The 15,817-nt window shown below is 51.6% G+C and overlaps 1 protein-coding gene across 1 annotated transcript; it reads left to right on the top strand.

Moving 5' to 3' along the window:
- Nucleotides 1–854: 854 nt before the first annotated feature.
- On the top strand, nt 855–7,499 carry LOC111139237 (tumor necrosis factor receptor superfamily member 13B-like). Its single transcript, XM_022491451.1, has 4 exons — nt 855–900; nt 5,873–6,049; nt 6,571–6,833; nt 6,937–7,499. The coding sequence occupies exons 1-3, from the start codon at nt 855–857 to the stop codon at nt 6,819–6,821; spliced, it is 474 nt and encodes a 157-aa protein (XP_022347159.1). The 3' UTR covers nt 6,822–6,833; nt 6,937–7,499.
- Nucleotides 7,500–15,817: the final 8,318 nt, after the last annotated feature.

Below are 15,817 nucleotides of genomic sequence, written 5' to 3'. Positions count from 1 at the left end.
TTAGAAGCATTTACACAGTCAGATAAATACATGGTCAAGTGGAGTAAAATGATTCACCCATTTTACTCCACTTGACCATCTGTGGCACCCAAGATTACCTGGCATAGCGACACGTATCAGAGGTCCACGTAACACACTTCGGGAGGTGTAGACAGGATGCCCGGATGCCATCCACCCACCCTCCGCGGGCTAACAGGCTGCCTCCGGTTTCGGGGCTGCCAGGACAAAGCCGTACACACGGGGTGGTTTCAAGGACAGAAAATCACTGTCTCCTACTTCTCGAGGGGCACCCTCTGAGACCCCGGAGCTAGCGGCGCTGCCTTCTGAGAGCCCTGAGGGACAGATCTGCTCCCAGCCCCTCTCGGCTCAGCCTGCATCTTCTCTCCCTCTGAGTCTGGCCAGGCCCAGTTATGTCCTTTAGGTAAGGACGCCAGTCATATGGGATCAGGGCCCGCCCCCGTGCCTCATTTACCTCCAGCCCTTCTGTAAAGACTCCGTGTTCAAATAAGGTCACATTCCCGGGAGCTGAGGGTTGGGGCTTAACACAGGAATTTGGGGTTTCTAGAGTGTGTCCATCTGTCGCTCAGTTGGCCCCACGTGGCAAATGGTGACACTCTAACAGCGGTGTTTCCTGCCACCAACCCCATGCAAGTAGTTGGGTAAACTTATCCAATGACAGGGTTGTCACTAAAAGGCTGTAACTTGTGTAGGTGTCCCCACACGCTGACAAGGTCATGGCATGTTTGGGAGCCGCCCAGGTGCCGTTTTGACAGGAAGGCTCACCCGGAAGGTGTGCGGGCGTCCAGTTTTCCTGCGGTCCGGCTCTGCCTGTCCAAACCTGGGGACTTTGGGGGATGGTTCTGGTGCTACTGGAGGAGCCAGGACTGCAGAAAATGCCAGGTGCTGAGTGCCCAACCCTGGCAGCTGTCAGACAAAAATCATCTTGGTTTTGGTCGGTTTTGCAATTGCTGTTCGTTGGGATTGTGTGTGTGTGTTTTAAGACAGGGATCCCTTGGGTAGATCGTAAATCAGAAGCTCTAAATACTGTCCATTGTATACATGCTCCGGATAAAGTTCTGTCTCCAACATATATTCTGATTCCTGCCACTTGTCACAGGCTCAGAGCCAGGCTGCGGTCCCTGCTCCCTGGCGTGTGCTCTAGCACCCCCTGGCGGGTCTGTTGCCCCCCTGCTGCCTAGCCTGGGGCTCAGCCAGCTCTGCTGGAAAGGATCAGAAAGTCAGTATCATGGGCCTTGTGGACCATTGGGTTCCCGCTCCGGCGGCCGGACAGTCACTCGGTCCCTGTCTCAGTAGCAGGCAGGGAAGGCTGTGCTCCATAAAATGACTTCCAGAAACAGGGGGCGGGTCTGATTCGAACCATGGGCCATACCTTGCCCACCCCGCCGTACCCCGCCGTTTCCCTATTCATGGCAACACTGATCTTTTTCCTCTCTTCAGCTCTATTGAGATATAGTTGACATGTAACATTGTATAAGTGTACAATGTAAAATGTGATGATTTGATACATTTACAAACGGCAAAACGATGGCCGCTGTAGCATGAGCGAACCCTCCTATCCCATCAGAGAATTTCTGCTCCTTTTGTAGTGAGAACATCTAAGATCGACTCTCTAAGCAACTTTCAAGTAGATAAGACAGTATTATTGCTGTGGTCACCATGTGGTATATTAGATCCTCAGAACGTGTTCATCTTATACTAGGAAGTTTGCACCCTTTGACCAGTATCTCCCCCCGTTTCCTGCCCCCACCCCCCCACCCCCTGCTAACCACCATTCTACTCTCTTTCTCTGAACCTTGATCTTTTTATTTATGCTTCTTAATTTTTTTTTAAAGATTGTATTTATTTGAGAGAGAGAGAGAGAAGTTGCGAGAACGAGTGGGAGTAGGGGGAGAGGGACAGGGAGAAGCACAGGGAGCCCCACACAGGACTCGATCCTGGGATCCTGGGATCATGACCTGAGCTGAAAGCAGACACTTAGCCGACTGAGCTACCCAGGCATCCTATGCCTCTTAAAATTTTTTTAATGGTCCGTCCTTAGGTCATCACAGTCAACCCTCAAATAATAAAATGCCACTTTGCATAGAGCATAAGAACCTTAAAACAGTACACTCCCAACGCCCCCAGCCTCTGTGTTGCCATTCTCATGCATTTTCCTTACATGTTCTGTCAACTCGTTAAACATCACTACTACTTTTGCCTTAGAAGTTCAGTACCTTTGAGAGCAATTAAAAATAAGTAAAGCAATGCCTTTTAAATTGACCTTAATTTCCAGAAACCCTCACTGTTTGGTGTAGAGCCAAGCGTCTGGTAACATGTTCCTTCTGTCTGAAGAACTTCCTTTATTCCTTGTCCTGCAAGTCTGCAGGACATGAATCCTCTCCATTTTTGTTTGTTTGGAAAAGTGTTTATTTCTTTTGCATTTTTTTAAAAGATTTTATTCGTTTATTTGAGAGAGAGAGAGAGCATGAGAGGAGAGAGGTCAGTGGGAGAAGCAGACTCCCTGCCGAGCAGGGAGCCTGATGTGGGACTTGATCCCAGGACTCCAGGATCATGACCTGAGCTGAAGGCAGTTGCTTAACCCACTGAGCCACGCAGGCGCCCTCTTTTGCATTTTTGAAAGATGTTTTTGTTCCTGGGTATAGACTGGGGTTGCCAGTTCTTTCCTTTCAGCATTTTGTTATCCATGGTTTGCAAATTCTCTGACAAGACATCTACTCTGATTCCTCTCTTTGCTCCTTTGTAATCTGTGCCCTCAATTTTTTTCTCCTTTTTCTTACCTTTTTATTTACTTTTTAAAGATTTTATTTGACACAGAGAGAGCAAGCAGGGGGAGTGGCAGAGGGAGAGGGAGAAGCAGGCTCCCTGCAAAACCAAGGAGCCCAAAGCGGGGCTCAATCCCTGGACCCTGAGATCATGACCTAAGCTGAAGTCAGTCGCTTAACCAACTGAGCCACTCAGGTGCCCTTCTTACCTTTTTAGTGGTTAGAATATGTTGTTTCTGGGAGTTTTTGTTGGGCTCAGGGTTTTGGGGGTATTTTGTTTGTTCATTTGTTTTTTAAAAGATTTTATTTATTTGACAGAGAAAGAGAGAGAGATCACAAGTAGGCAGAGAGGGAGGTAGAGAGAGAGGGGGAAGCAGGCTGCTCGCTGAGCAGAGAGCCTGATGTAGAGGTCAATCCCAGGACCCTGAGATCATGACCTGGGCCAAAGGCAGAAGCTTAACCCACTGAGCCACCCAAGCTTCCCTGTTTTTTTTGTTTTAGTTTTGTTTTGAGAGAGAGCGAGAGAGCACATGAGCAGGGGAGGAGGGGCAGAGGGAGTGGGAGACAGAGCATCCCAAGGAGGCTCCAAGCCCAGCACGGAACCCATCATGGGGCTTGATCTCATGCCCGTGAGATCATGATGTGAGCCAAAAACAAGAATTGGATATTTGACCGTGTGAGCCACCCAGGTGCCCTGGGTTAGGTTTGGTTTTTACTTATCCTGCTTGGGGGTCGCTGAGATTTTTTTTTGATCTGTAGCTTGACGTCTTTATTATTTCATTATTTATATATTTCATTATTATAAATAATACAGAAATACTATATATTTATATATAAATATAACTTACATATTTCATTATTTATGCATATGCCATATATATATGGCATATATACATGCCATTCATTATCTCTTCCAAATCTTTGATATTATCCCACAGCTCTGATGCCCTGTTATTTTGTTCGGGTTTCTCCCCCATTCTTTTTTCTCTTTCTGGTTCAGTCTGGGTAAATTCTATTGACCTTCGAGTTCACCGATTCATTCCTCAGCTGTGTTGAGCTTACTGAGGGACTTCGTTTCAATCACATGGGTTTTTCTTCCAGAGTTTCCTTTTGACCCTAATAGCTTCCATCTCTCTGCGGAAGGCCCCCCCCGCCCCATGCCCTTCTCTCCAGGCATGTATCCCACAGTTTCCATGAGCAAATTCAACATGTGAATCCTTTTTTTTTTTAAGATTTTATTTATTTATTTGACAAACAGAGAGATCACAAGCAGGCAGAGAGGCAGGCAGAGAGAGAGGAGGAAGCAGGCTCCCTGCTGAGCAGAGAGCCTAATCCTGTCCTGACCTGGGCTTTCCTCCAAGAGGGGGCCTTCCTGGGAAGCGTGCTTGGAGAGGCTTCCCCCTCCTCTGGGCCTCCCTGAGCTCCAGGGAAGGGACAAGGAGGACAGTGCCGCCCAGAGCACCCAGTCTCCCTCTGTAAATGCCTGGTCTCCCCCTATAAGTGTCAGGGGGCACCTGCCAGCCCTGTCACTTTACAAAACTCATGACTCTGAGGAGCGTGTCAGGAGCGGTGTCCTTGTCGCCTCCGTGTGGCCAGCCCTGAGCATTGGCCCCGAGTCCGTCACACCTGCTCCCAGGGACAGCTGTGACTGGGAACAGAGGGACTTTAAATCTGTTTTGTCACCTGCAAAATGGAGTGTCAAATGGGGCAGCCCCTGCAGAAGACAGTCTGGAGGGTCCTCAAAAAACCCAGAGAATTTCCACCTGACTGAGAGATTCCGCACCTAGGCTTACAGTGGAAAACCGAAAACATGCGTCCCCACAAAAACTTATCTGCAAACGTTCATGGCAGCCCTATTCACAACAGCAAATCGCGGCAACAGCCCAAACGTCCATGGGAAGAGGAACAGAGAAAGATGGGTTATGACCTTACAATGGAACATTCTCGGGCTGTAGAAAGGAGTGAAGTCCTGACACGCAGGACGGTGTGGAACAGCCCTGAAATCACACGCAGCTCAAGAAGCCGGACACATACTGTATGATTCCATTCACGGGAAAGATCCAGAATAGGCACATCCTAGAGACAAAGGGGAGAGCCGTGGTGCCAGGGGCTGGGGCAGGGGAGATGTGGAGTGACTGCTAGTGTGTGAGTACACAGTGGCGGAAACGTCTCCCAATCAGATGGCGGCGACGCTTGCATGACCTTGTGAATATACTCAAACCCACCGAGCTGCACCCTTTAGAATGAGGAATGTGATGGCATATGAGCTCTGTCTTATGATCTGAAGGCGGGGTAGTCCCTCCACCTCCACAGGAGCAGGGAATTAGAGGAGATGCTCCCGGAAGTGCTGCTGCCATATAAGGGCTCTGTGGGTGGTCCACATCTTCAGTACATCACATGCCGGGATCTACTCTGGCCCCTCTGTCCTTCCTAGGGCCTAGAGAGGGTCCTGATGCCAGGATCCAGGAGAAATGTCAAGGGCAACGCTTTGGTTCAGGGCTGAGTCTTCCTTCCGCATCCAAACCAGAGGCTCGAGGCCCTGAGAAGTGGCGTGACCAGCACCCCCGTTCCCCAGGGCCCCCCTGCTTTGCTATCCCAACCGCAGAAGCAACCGGACCGGTCTCCCTCTCCAAGCACGCTTCCCCAGGAAGGCCCCCTCTTGGAGGAAAGCCCAGGTCAGGACAGGATTATTGTCTGATCATGTATCTATCCAGCTCTGGTACTGTCCCAGCCCACGTCCTATGGTAAGAGCAGACGCCACAAGGGCCGCCCCAAAGGTGCCCAGCTCTGAGCTCTCAGGAGACAGGCCTACCAGCCTGGGGTCCAGGCGGCTGATTTCCTCCAAAGTCCAGAGAAGGGTCCACACCAGCCAAGCCTCAGGGTGAGGAAGGGAACTAGCTTCTCCAGGAGCCAGACAGATGGACAGCATGCTGGGGCTGGGGGCTCTGTCCGGGGGCATGTGGGTGGCCACGTGGCTTGCCTGGGCCCGGTGAGGGAAAAGAAAGAGGGGACACTTCAGAAAAGGGCCCTAGGCAGTGAAGGGCCTCTCCGGATCTCAGGGCCTCACATCTGTTTTGGGGCGCCCCCAGGGCTGAAGCTGAGCGCCGACCAGTTGGCCCTGGTCTACAGCACGCTGGGGCTCTGCCTGTGTGCAATCGTCTGCTGCTTCCTCCTGGCTGTGGCCTGCTTCCTCAAGAGGAGAGGGGACCAGTTCTCCTGCCAGCCCTCAGCGGCACCATGTCGGACCCAGGCCAAGTCCTCCAAGGGTGAGCGAGAAGTGGGCCGCACACTCCCACTGTTGTGGGACCCGCTGCGGGCTATCCCACTGTCCTGGCACTGGCCCTGTTTCCAAAGGGAGAGCGTGTTGCCGGCCCTTCCTGAGAAACCCTGGGGGGAACTTCCCTGTGGCACTTTTTCTGTCTTGGTGAAATCGGGTTCAACATCAAGACCAGAGATAGGGCACCTGAGGAAGGGTGGGTGTAGGGTGATGGCCAGGGGGGTTGGCAAGGGAGCATGGCTTCCGGGGCTGAAACCTGGAAGAGGCGGTCCCCCTGGGGGTTTGGTAAGAGGTGGGGGTGTGGGGGGAGGTCAGCCAACCTGTCCAGCAGAAGAGGAGCTGGCGCTGGCGCCAGGAGGGGGCGCTGCGCAAGGGGCGCGGACTGGCAGGGCAGTTTACCGTCTGCGGGAACCCTATAACCTGGCCGCCTGTCCCCTCGGTACAGGGCGGTAGAGGAGGAGTCGGGGCCAAGGCCAAAGCCAACGCCATCGCCCTCTCCCTGTCCCGCAGATCACTGGATGGAAGCTGGAAGCGCCGCGGGCTCGCCGCCAGAGCCGGTGGAGACGTGCAGCTTCTGCTTCCCGGAGCGCAGGCAGCCCACCCAGGAGAGCGCGGGCGCGTCCCCAACCCCCGACGCCGCGCCCTCGGGGAGGTGGGGGCGCCTCGGCCGGACCGCGACCGCACAGCCCTGCGCGCGCGCCCCAGATGGCGGCCTTGAGGTCCTGTGCGCGCCCGCCGAGGAGGGAGGCCCCACCGCGTGACACGGAGGAAGGGTGAGATGGAGAGAGGGGCAGGGGTGGAGAGAAGTGGAGAGGGAGGGAGAGAGGTGCCAGGGAAGGAGGCCTGTCATGTCTTTATCCCGTGTCTCCACTGCAGGTCACCGTCACCTACACACCTGCAGTGAAGCCATCCATGCCTGCTGGACAGAGTTCCCGAGAGCCCTTCTTTAGAAATAAAACCTTCCGCGGCTGCCCACTCCTCCCTATCCCTGCTTTTGGTCGTGTCTCCCCTGTGATGCCTCTGGACGTCCCACGTCTCCCGCTGCCTCCCCGGGCTCAGGGCTCCACCGCAAGGCGGCCGCCGGGTTTCCGAGGACCTGCCAGCTGAACGTCCCACCAGGCTCAAGACCCACCCAGCTTGCGGACCTGCGCCTGGTGGGAAGCGGAGGGTACACGGTGGGCGGGGAGTCTGCGGGAGCTTCCGTTTAAGAGCGAAAGCCAGAGTCGGGTGGTCCTCCTGCTGGAGGGCGGGGCTCCCCTGCATTTCTTTTACAAAATAGATTCTCCACCATGCCTCCTTAGGCTTGACGCAGCAGGGGAAAGCCGTGCGCCCTGTGTGTGCATGGGTTTGCACGTGTGTGTGAGTGTGAGTGTGGGTGTGTAGTGGGGCATGAGATAGACAGGACGGGACAGACTGAGCCCAGAGCCCGCAGCTGGTGTGAAAGCCCGAGGCTATCAGCCTGGCCCCCAACAGGAGCGGTTTCCTTTGCAGACACCTCTGGCCCCATCTAGCCACCAACCTGCACTCTTAAGAATCTTTATATGGACTCCCCTTTTCCTCTAGCCCTACTCTGACCTCATGTTAAATTTCATGCGTGTTAACAAGAAGCAGTCATATCTGAGCACCCACCCATTTGAGATGTTATATGTATTTTAGAGTTCTCTTTAGTAGCATCGAAATCCACATTTTAGTCGCACTTAAAATGCATAACGATCCTTAGAAGCATTTACACAGTCAGATAAATACATGGTCAAGTGGAGTAAAATGATTCACCCATTTTACTCCACTTGACCATCTGTGGCACCCAAGATTACCTGGCATAGCGACACGTATCAGAGGTCCACGTAACACACTTCGGGAGGTGTAGACAGGATGCCCGGATGCCATCCACCCACCCTCCGCGGGCTAACAGGCTGCCTCCGGTTTCGGGGCTGCCAGGACAAAGCCGTACACACGGGGTGGTTTCAAGGACAGAAAATCACTGTCTCCTACTTCTCGAGGGGCACCCTCTGAGACCCCGGAGCTAGCGGCGCTGCCTTCTGAGAGCCCTGAGGGACAGATCTGCTCCCAGCCCCTCTCGGCTCAGCCTGCATCTTCTCTCCCTCTGAGTCTGGCCAGGCCCAGTTATGTCCTTTAGGTAAGGACGCCAGTCATATGGGATCAGGGCCCGCCCCTGTGCCTCATTTACCTCCAGCCCTTCTGTAAAGACTCCGTGTTCAAATAAGGTCACATTCCCGGGAGCTGAGGGTTGGGGCTTAACACAGGAATTTGGGGTTTCTAGAGTGTGTCCATCTGTCGCTCAGTTGGCCCCACGTGGCAAATGGTGACACTCTAACAGCGGTGTTTCCTGCCACCAACCCCATGCAAGTAGTTGGGTAAACTTATCCAATGACAGGGTTGTCACTAAAAGGCTGTAACTTGTGTAGGTGTCCCCACACGCTGACAAGGTCATGGCATGTTTGGGAGCCGCCCAGGTGCCGTTTTGACAGGAAGGCTCACCCGGAAGGTGTGCGGGCGTCCAGTTTTCCTGCGGTCCGGCTCTGCCTGTCCAAACCTGGGGACTTTGGGGGATGGTTCTGGTGCTACTGGAGGAGCCAGGACTGCAGAAAATGCCAGGTGCTGAGTGCCCAACCCTGGCAGCTGTCAGACAAAAATCATCTTGGTTTTGGTCGGTTTTGCAATTGCTGTTCGTTGGGATTGTGTGTGTGTGTTTTAAGACAGGGATCCCTTGGGTAGATCGTAAATCAGAAGCTCTAAATACTGTCCATTGTATACATGCTCCGGATAAAGTTCTGTCTCCAACATATATTCTGATTCCTGCCACTTGTCACAGGCTCAGAGCCAGGCTGCGGTCCCTGCTCCCTGGCGTGTGCTCTAGCACCCCCTGGCGGGTCTGTTGCCCCCCTGCTGCCTAGCCTGGGGCTCAGCCAGCTCTGCTGGAAAGGATCAGAAAGTCAGTATCATGGGCCTTGTGGACCATTGGGTTCCCGCTCCGGCGGCCGGACAGTCACTCGGTCCCTGTCTCAGTAGCAGGCAGGGAAGGCTGTGCTCCATAAAATGACTTCCAGAAACAGGGGGCGGGTCTGATTCGAACCATGGGCCATACCTTGCCCACCCCGCCGTACCCCGCCGTTTCCCTATTCATGGCAACACTGATCTTTTTCCTCTCTTCAGCTCTATTGAGATATAGTTGACATGTAACATTGTATAAGTGTACAATGTAAAATGTGATGATTTGATACATTTACAAACGGCAAAACGATGGCCGCTGTAGCATGAGCGAACCCTCCTATCCCATCAGAGAATTTCTGCTCCTTTTGTAGTGAGAACATCTAAGATCGACTCTCTAAGCAACTTTCAAGTAGATAAGACAGTATTATTGCTGTGGTCACCATGTGGTATATTAGATCCTCAGAACGTGTTCATCTTATACTAGGAAGTTTGCACCCTTTGACCAGTATCTCCCCCCGTTTCCTGCCCCCCCCCCCCCCCCCCCTGCTAACCACCATTCTACTCTCTTTCTCTGAACCTTGATCTTTTTATTTATGCTTCTTAATTTTTTTTTAAAGATTGTATTTATTTGAGAGAGAGAGAGAGAAGTTGCGAGAACGAGTGGGAGTAGGGGGAGAGGGACAGGGAGAAGCACAGGGAGCCCCACACAGGACTCGATCCTGGGATCCTGGGATCATGACCTGAGCTGAAAGCAGACACTTAGCCGACTGAGCTACCCAGGCATCCTATGCCTCTTAAAATTTTTTTAATGGTCCGTCCTTAGGTCATCACAGTCAACCCTCAAATAATAAAATGCCACTTTGCATAGAGCATAAGAACCTTAAAACAGTACACTCCCAACGCCCCCAGCCTCTGTGTTGCCATTCTCATGCATTTTCCTTACACGTTCTGTCAACTCGTTAAACATCACTACTACTTTTGCCTTAGAAGTTCAGTACCTTTGAGAGCAATTAAAAATAAGTAAAGCAATGCCTTTTAAATTGACCTTAATTTCCAGAAACCCTCACTGTTTGGTGTAGAGCCAAGCGTCTGGTAACATGTTCCTTCTGTCTGAAGAACTTCCTTTATTCCTTGTCCTGCAAGTCTGCAGGACATGAATCCTCTCCATTTTTGTTTGTTTGGAAAAGTGTTTATTTCTTTTGCATTTTTTTAAAAGATTTTATTCGTTTATTTGAGAGAGAGAGAGAGCATGAGAGGAGAGAGGTCAGTGGGAGAAGCAGACTCCCTGCCGAGCAGGGAGCCTGATGTGGGACTTGATCCCAGGACTCCAGGATCATGACCTGAGCTGAAGGCAGTTGCTTAACCCACTGAGCCACGCAGGCGCCCTCTTTTGCATTTTTGAAAGATGTTTTTGTTCCTGGGTATAGACTGGGGTTGCCAGTTCTTTCCTTTCAGCATTTTGTTATCCATGGTTTGCAAATTCTCTGACAAGACATCTACTCTGATTCCTCTCTTTGCTCCTTTGTAATCTGTGCCCTCAATTTTTTTCTCCTTTTTCTTACCTTTTTATTTACTTTTTAAAGATTTTATTTGACACAGAGAGAGCAAGCAGGGGGAGTGGCAGAGGGAGAGGGAGAAGCAGGCTCCCTGCAAAACCAAGGAGCCCAAAGCGGGGCTCAATCCCTGGACCCTGAGATCATGACCTAAGCTGAAGTCAGTCGCTTAACCAACTGAGCCACTCAGGTGCCCTTCTTACCTTTTTAGTGGTTAGAATATGTTGTTTCTGGGAGTTTTTGTTGGGCTCAGGGTTTTGGGGGTATTTTGTTTGTTCATTTGTTTTTTAAAAGATTTTATTTATTTGACAGAGAAAGAGAGAGAGATCACAAGTAGGCAGAGAGGGAGGTAGAGAGAGAGGGGGAAGCAGGCTGCTCGCTGAGCAGAGAGCCTGATGTAGAGGTCAATCCCAGGACCCTGAGATCATGACCTGGGCCAAAGGCAGAAGCTTAACCCACTGAGCCACCCAAGCTTCCCTGTTTTTTTTGTTTTAGTTTTGTTTTGAGAGAGAGCGAGAGAGCACATGAGCAGGGGAGGAGGGGCAGAGGGAGTGGGAGACAGAGCATCCCAAGGAGGCTCCAAGCCCAGCACGGAACCCATCATGGGGCTTGATCTCATGCCCGTGAGATCATGATGTGAGCCAAAAACAAGAATTGGATATTTGACCGTGTGAGCCACCCAGGTGCCCTGGGTTAGGTTTGGTTTTTACTTATCCTGCTTGGGGGTCGCTGAGATTTTTTTTTGATCTGTAGCTTGACGTCTTTATTATTTCATTATTTATATATTTCATTATTATAAATAATACAGAAATACTATATATTTATATATAAATATAACTTACATATTTCATTATTTATGCATATGCCATATATATATGGCATATATACATGCCATTCATTATCTCTTCCAAATCTTTGATATTATCCCACAGCTCTGATGCCCTGTTATTTTGTTCGGGTTTCTCCCCCATTCTTTTTTCTCTTTCTGGTTCAGTCTGGGTAAATTCTATTGACCTTCGAGTTCACCGATTCATTCCTCAGCTGTGTTGAGCTTACTGAGGGACTTCGTTTCAATCACATGGGTTTTTCTTCCAGAGTTTCCTTTTGACCCTAATAGCTTCCATCTCTCTGCGGAAGGCCCCCCCCGCCCCATGCCCTTCTCTCCAGGCATGTATCCCACAGTTTCCATGAGCAAATTCAACATGTGAATCCTTTTTTTTTTTAAGATTTTATTTATTTATTTGACAAACAGAGAGATCACAAGCAGGCAGAGAGGCAGGCAGAGAGAGAGGAGGAAGCAGGCTCCCTGCTGAGCAGAGAGCCCAATGCGGGGCTCGATCCCAGGACCCTGAGATCATGACCTGAGGCGAATGCAGAGGTGTAACCTACTGAGCCACCCAGATGCCCCTCAACATACGAATCTTAATTCTTGAACAATTCCTGCCTAATAGTTTCAACATCCAGATCACTTCTGACTCTGGCTCTGAGGAGGGATTTGTCTCTTGGCACCGGGTTTCGCCTTGTAATCTTTCTAACGAATGCCAGGTCTGCATGGGACAGTAGGCAGACTGAAGGAAGAGGGGTGTGTGCGGGGACATGGCATGCCTGCTCTCCTCCAGGCTGTCAGGGTGAGGGGTCGGGTCGACCAAGCTGTGAGTGGAGCTGGGTTCAGGTTTTGCTGCTGTGCGCTCACCTTTTGTGCCGTGCTGGTTTCAAGTGCCCTGGGGTTACCATCTTCTTGGTAGCAGGGGTCCTGGGTTTGTAATATTCCTGCTACCCCCTCAGCTTTCTACCATCCCTGCATGCCTCCGCCTAAGATTTGTTAGGGGCAAAGAGTCTGGAGGGGGCTGGGGACACTTCCAGCAGCCGGGGCCCTATGTGGGCACCTCTGAGGGAGGCTTCCTGCAGCCTCTGCTCTGTGCCCGATATTTTTACGAGATCCAGTGGAAGTCTGTGACAAGAACCTGCAAGTTGGTGTCAACTCCCCGTCTTCGATGTCCCGGAAGTTCTGTGCTCTTGTGCTAAACTGCACTCAGCCTTCAGAATCCTTCCAGGTGTCAGAGGACCTCCTCTGCCCCTTTCGCATGGCGGCTCTGCCGTCTTCCCTGCGCTTGGCCACCAGTGGCCGCTGCTCGTGTCCCCGCTCTCCTTGGAGGCAGCTTCCCTCCTTAGACTTCAGGCACCTTGCAGATGGACTCCGGGAAGATACGGTTTTGTGGATTATCTGGTGCTATTATCACTTGGGAGGGTGTGGTCCTCTCTCTGGCTTTCTCCTTCCTAGGTGGCCCTGGAAGCCAGAGTGATCTTACAAGCATATCAATGACATCATGTCTTCTCACTGCTTAAAACCGCCCATGGGTTCTCAACACAGAATAAAATCTCAATCTCTTACAAGAGCCTCTGATCCCATGTGCTCTGGCCCCTGGCCTCCTCTCAAACCCATCTCATATCACACTCTGGGCACCCGCCACCCTTCAGACCCTCTCACCCTCAGCCTCCTGCCCTGGGGCCTTTGCCACTGCTGTTCCCTCTACCAGGGATGCTCTTCCCTCCATCTTCCCCCTGGGTTGGAGGGGGTGCTCCTAGCAGGCAAAGCTCAGCTCAAATGCTACCTTCTCAGAAGCCCTTCCCTCCCACAATTTCCCTTCTCCCTGGTTTCTTAAAATTTCTAAAAACTTACAGATACGATTTGGGAAACATCTCAAAATTACTTTTTGGGACAAAGGAGAGATTTCCTCCAGCTGTGCTTCTCTGGCTCTTGATATTTTACTTGGCACATCTGGCCAGCTGTTCTTAGTCTTAGCTGACCGTGAGAATCCCTGCAGGAAAAATCTGTTAAAAAAAAAAATTCCCAATGCCCGTGTCACACCTCAGACCAATTAAATCAGATTCTCAAGAGGAGGGAGGGCCAGGCATCAGGAGGCTCCCAATGGTTCCAGGTGGAGAACCAACTGGTCTGGTCCTATAACGGACCATGTCACCTACCCTGACATTCAGTCTCTTTCCAACAGGCCGGGGACAGGTCCCACATCTGCTTAGTAAAATACCTTGTTTCTTCTTCCTAATTTCTGTTCACACTCTCTCATTTATAGACTAATCAAAGGAAAAACCCCAAACCTATCCTAGCAAATGGACATATGGGCTTGGTATGGATTTTCCTTTTGAGTTAGAAGACCCACCACTGATCCCAGAGGGCCCCAAGCTTGGCTTTCAGGTTTGGGGTTTTAAAAAGTATTTATAGAATTCCTACTCCATGCCAAGCGTTTTCCTAAGCACCTTCCATAAATTAACTCAATTTTTACCACATAATCATCCTATGAGAGGATACTATTAGTGTCCCCATTTTATGAATGAGGCTCAAAAGTTTAAGTAGCTTATGCAAAGGTACCCAGAACCAGGGTTCATGCTCAGGTAGTCTGGCTCCATATCCTGTCTATTAATCACCAGACTATACCACAGAAAAGGTTAAAATTACAATTTAAAATACTAGGGAAGCCGAAACTGCCATTTTAGCATATGCGGTGACATGCCCGTGACAGGGCAGAGAGACCATGTGCATCCACTGGCATGGAAAGCACAAAAAATTCTGGCTGGAGACCAGGAGGAATTTTTCCACTGGCTCTTCCGGAGAACCCGCCACAGCACAGGTCAGAGACGCAGTGGTCACACGATGTCCCTCCTGCAAGCCTCAGAGACGGGCTTTTAGAATCGATGGGAAACAACCAGTGCGGGCTGGATCCGACAGCAGACTGAAGGGAGCTCACTAAGGTGTCCCTCTGAGCCTCAATTTCCCCATTTTGAAGGACACGCTCTTCCTTTTACCTGGAATGTTCTACGTCTGATAGCCCATGCTCAGTCTCTTACTTCACTCAGGTCTCTGCTCAGGGGTCGTCTAACTGGAGAGCCATTTAGCCACCGATACACAGCACAGTCCCCGCGGTCACGCTCTGTCCCCAGCCTCTCTTGTCTACACACTGCTTCCTACAACCTGACATATGCATGTCTGCTCTGTGAGAACAGGACTGTGGTCTCTCACTCCCCAGTGCCCAGAACAGCACAAGTCCCGCAGGATACAGGTTGTTAAATAGTTGCCAGACGAATCATTCAGAAGCCCAGGGGGACCACTGCTGAAGCCTTTTCTAGTTTGAACGTTCTACAAAAATGCAACATATTTACATTTCATCTTCCTCTCCCCGTGGCTGGCTCTGGCAGCATTCAGGACTGACTGCGGTCGCCATCTGGAGAAGCCAAGAGAAAACCTTTAGAACAGCCAGACATCAGGGTTGGGGTGGAGTTTCCTGACCACCCTTTTTTTTTTTTTTCCAAGATTTTATTCATTCATTTGACAGACAGAGATCACAAGTAGGCAGAACAGCAGGCAGAGAGGGCGGGGGGGAAGCAGGCTCCCCACTGAGCAGAGAGCCCGATGTGGGGCTAGATCCCCGGACCCTGAGATCATGACCTGAGCTGAAGGCAGAGGCTTAACCCAGGTGCCCCTTCCTGACCACCCATTTTAAGCTCTGCCTCTTCTCATCTCATAGATGGGGGGCCACGGGGCTCAAGAGAATCGCCAGCCCCAGGAGCACCACCAGGGAGCACAAAGCCCCAACTAGAAGGCTCATCTCTTGTCTCCTGAAAGGAGACTTTCTTGCCACGTGAAACTGCTCTTGGCCGTAGCAGGCCAATCCGCTGCCCAAGACAGCACAGAGTGGGGCACGTGGAGCTCTGGTCAGTCCGTATTCGTCTTCACTGATTTGCTGTGGGAAGAGTGTTTGTCTCAAACGTGTATGTGCTCCCCCGCTGGGATATAGTGCGTGAGGTTCCAGGTGGATACATCGGTCCCCTGGAAGAAGGTGGGGTACGCCTCCCTCACTGGCGGAGTCCTGTGTGCAGACAGGGAGCTGGGCACCTGGGGAAGGCCGGGGAGATCAGTCCGGGCTGGGGCCCCAGGTTGGCTCTGAATTATACTGGTTGTCGTGCCCCTCGCAGGGTGTGTGTGTGTGGGGGGGGACTCCCCACTGGTACGAATGCACGAATCTCAGAGTCCCGGGCGTCAGAGTTGTCACAATGGGAGTGGTGGACACTGCAGTGTGTGCGCTGGGCACCCCCAGGACTAAAGCGCCTGGCTCTGCCCCCCAGAGGAGTGCTGTCCTCTCATCAACAGGGCTACCTCCCCCACACCACCGTCGCCCCTGTCCTGCTCAATGTCACATCCTCAGGCCCCCAACTGCCGGGTCAGCCTGCCAGAGCAC

This window comes from Enhydra lutris, unplaced genomic scaffold, assembly GCF_002288905.1.
Source record: "Enhydra lutris kenyoni isolate GAN:26980312 unplaced genomic scaffold, ASM228890v2 scaffoldscaffold97, whole genome shotgun sequence".
Classification (NCBI taxonomy): Eukaryota; Metazoa; Chordata; class Mammalia; order Carnivora; family Mustelidae; genus Enhydra; species Enhydra lutris.
This window is presented reverse-complemented; position numbering and strand designations above follow the sequence as displayed.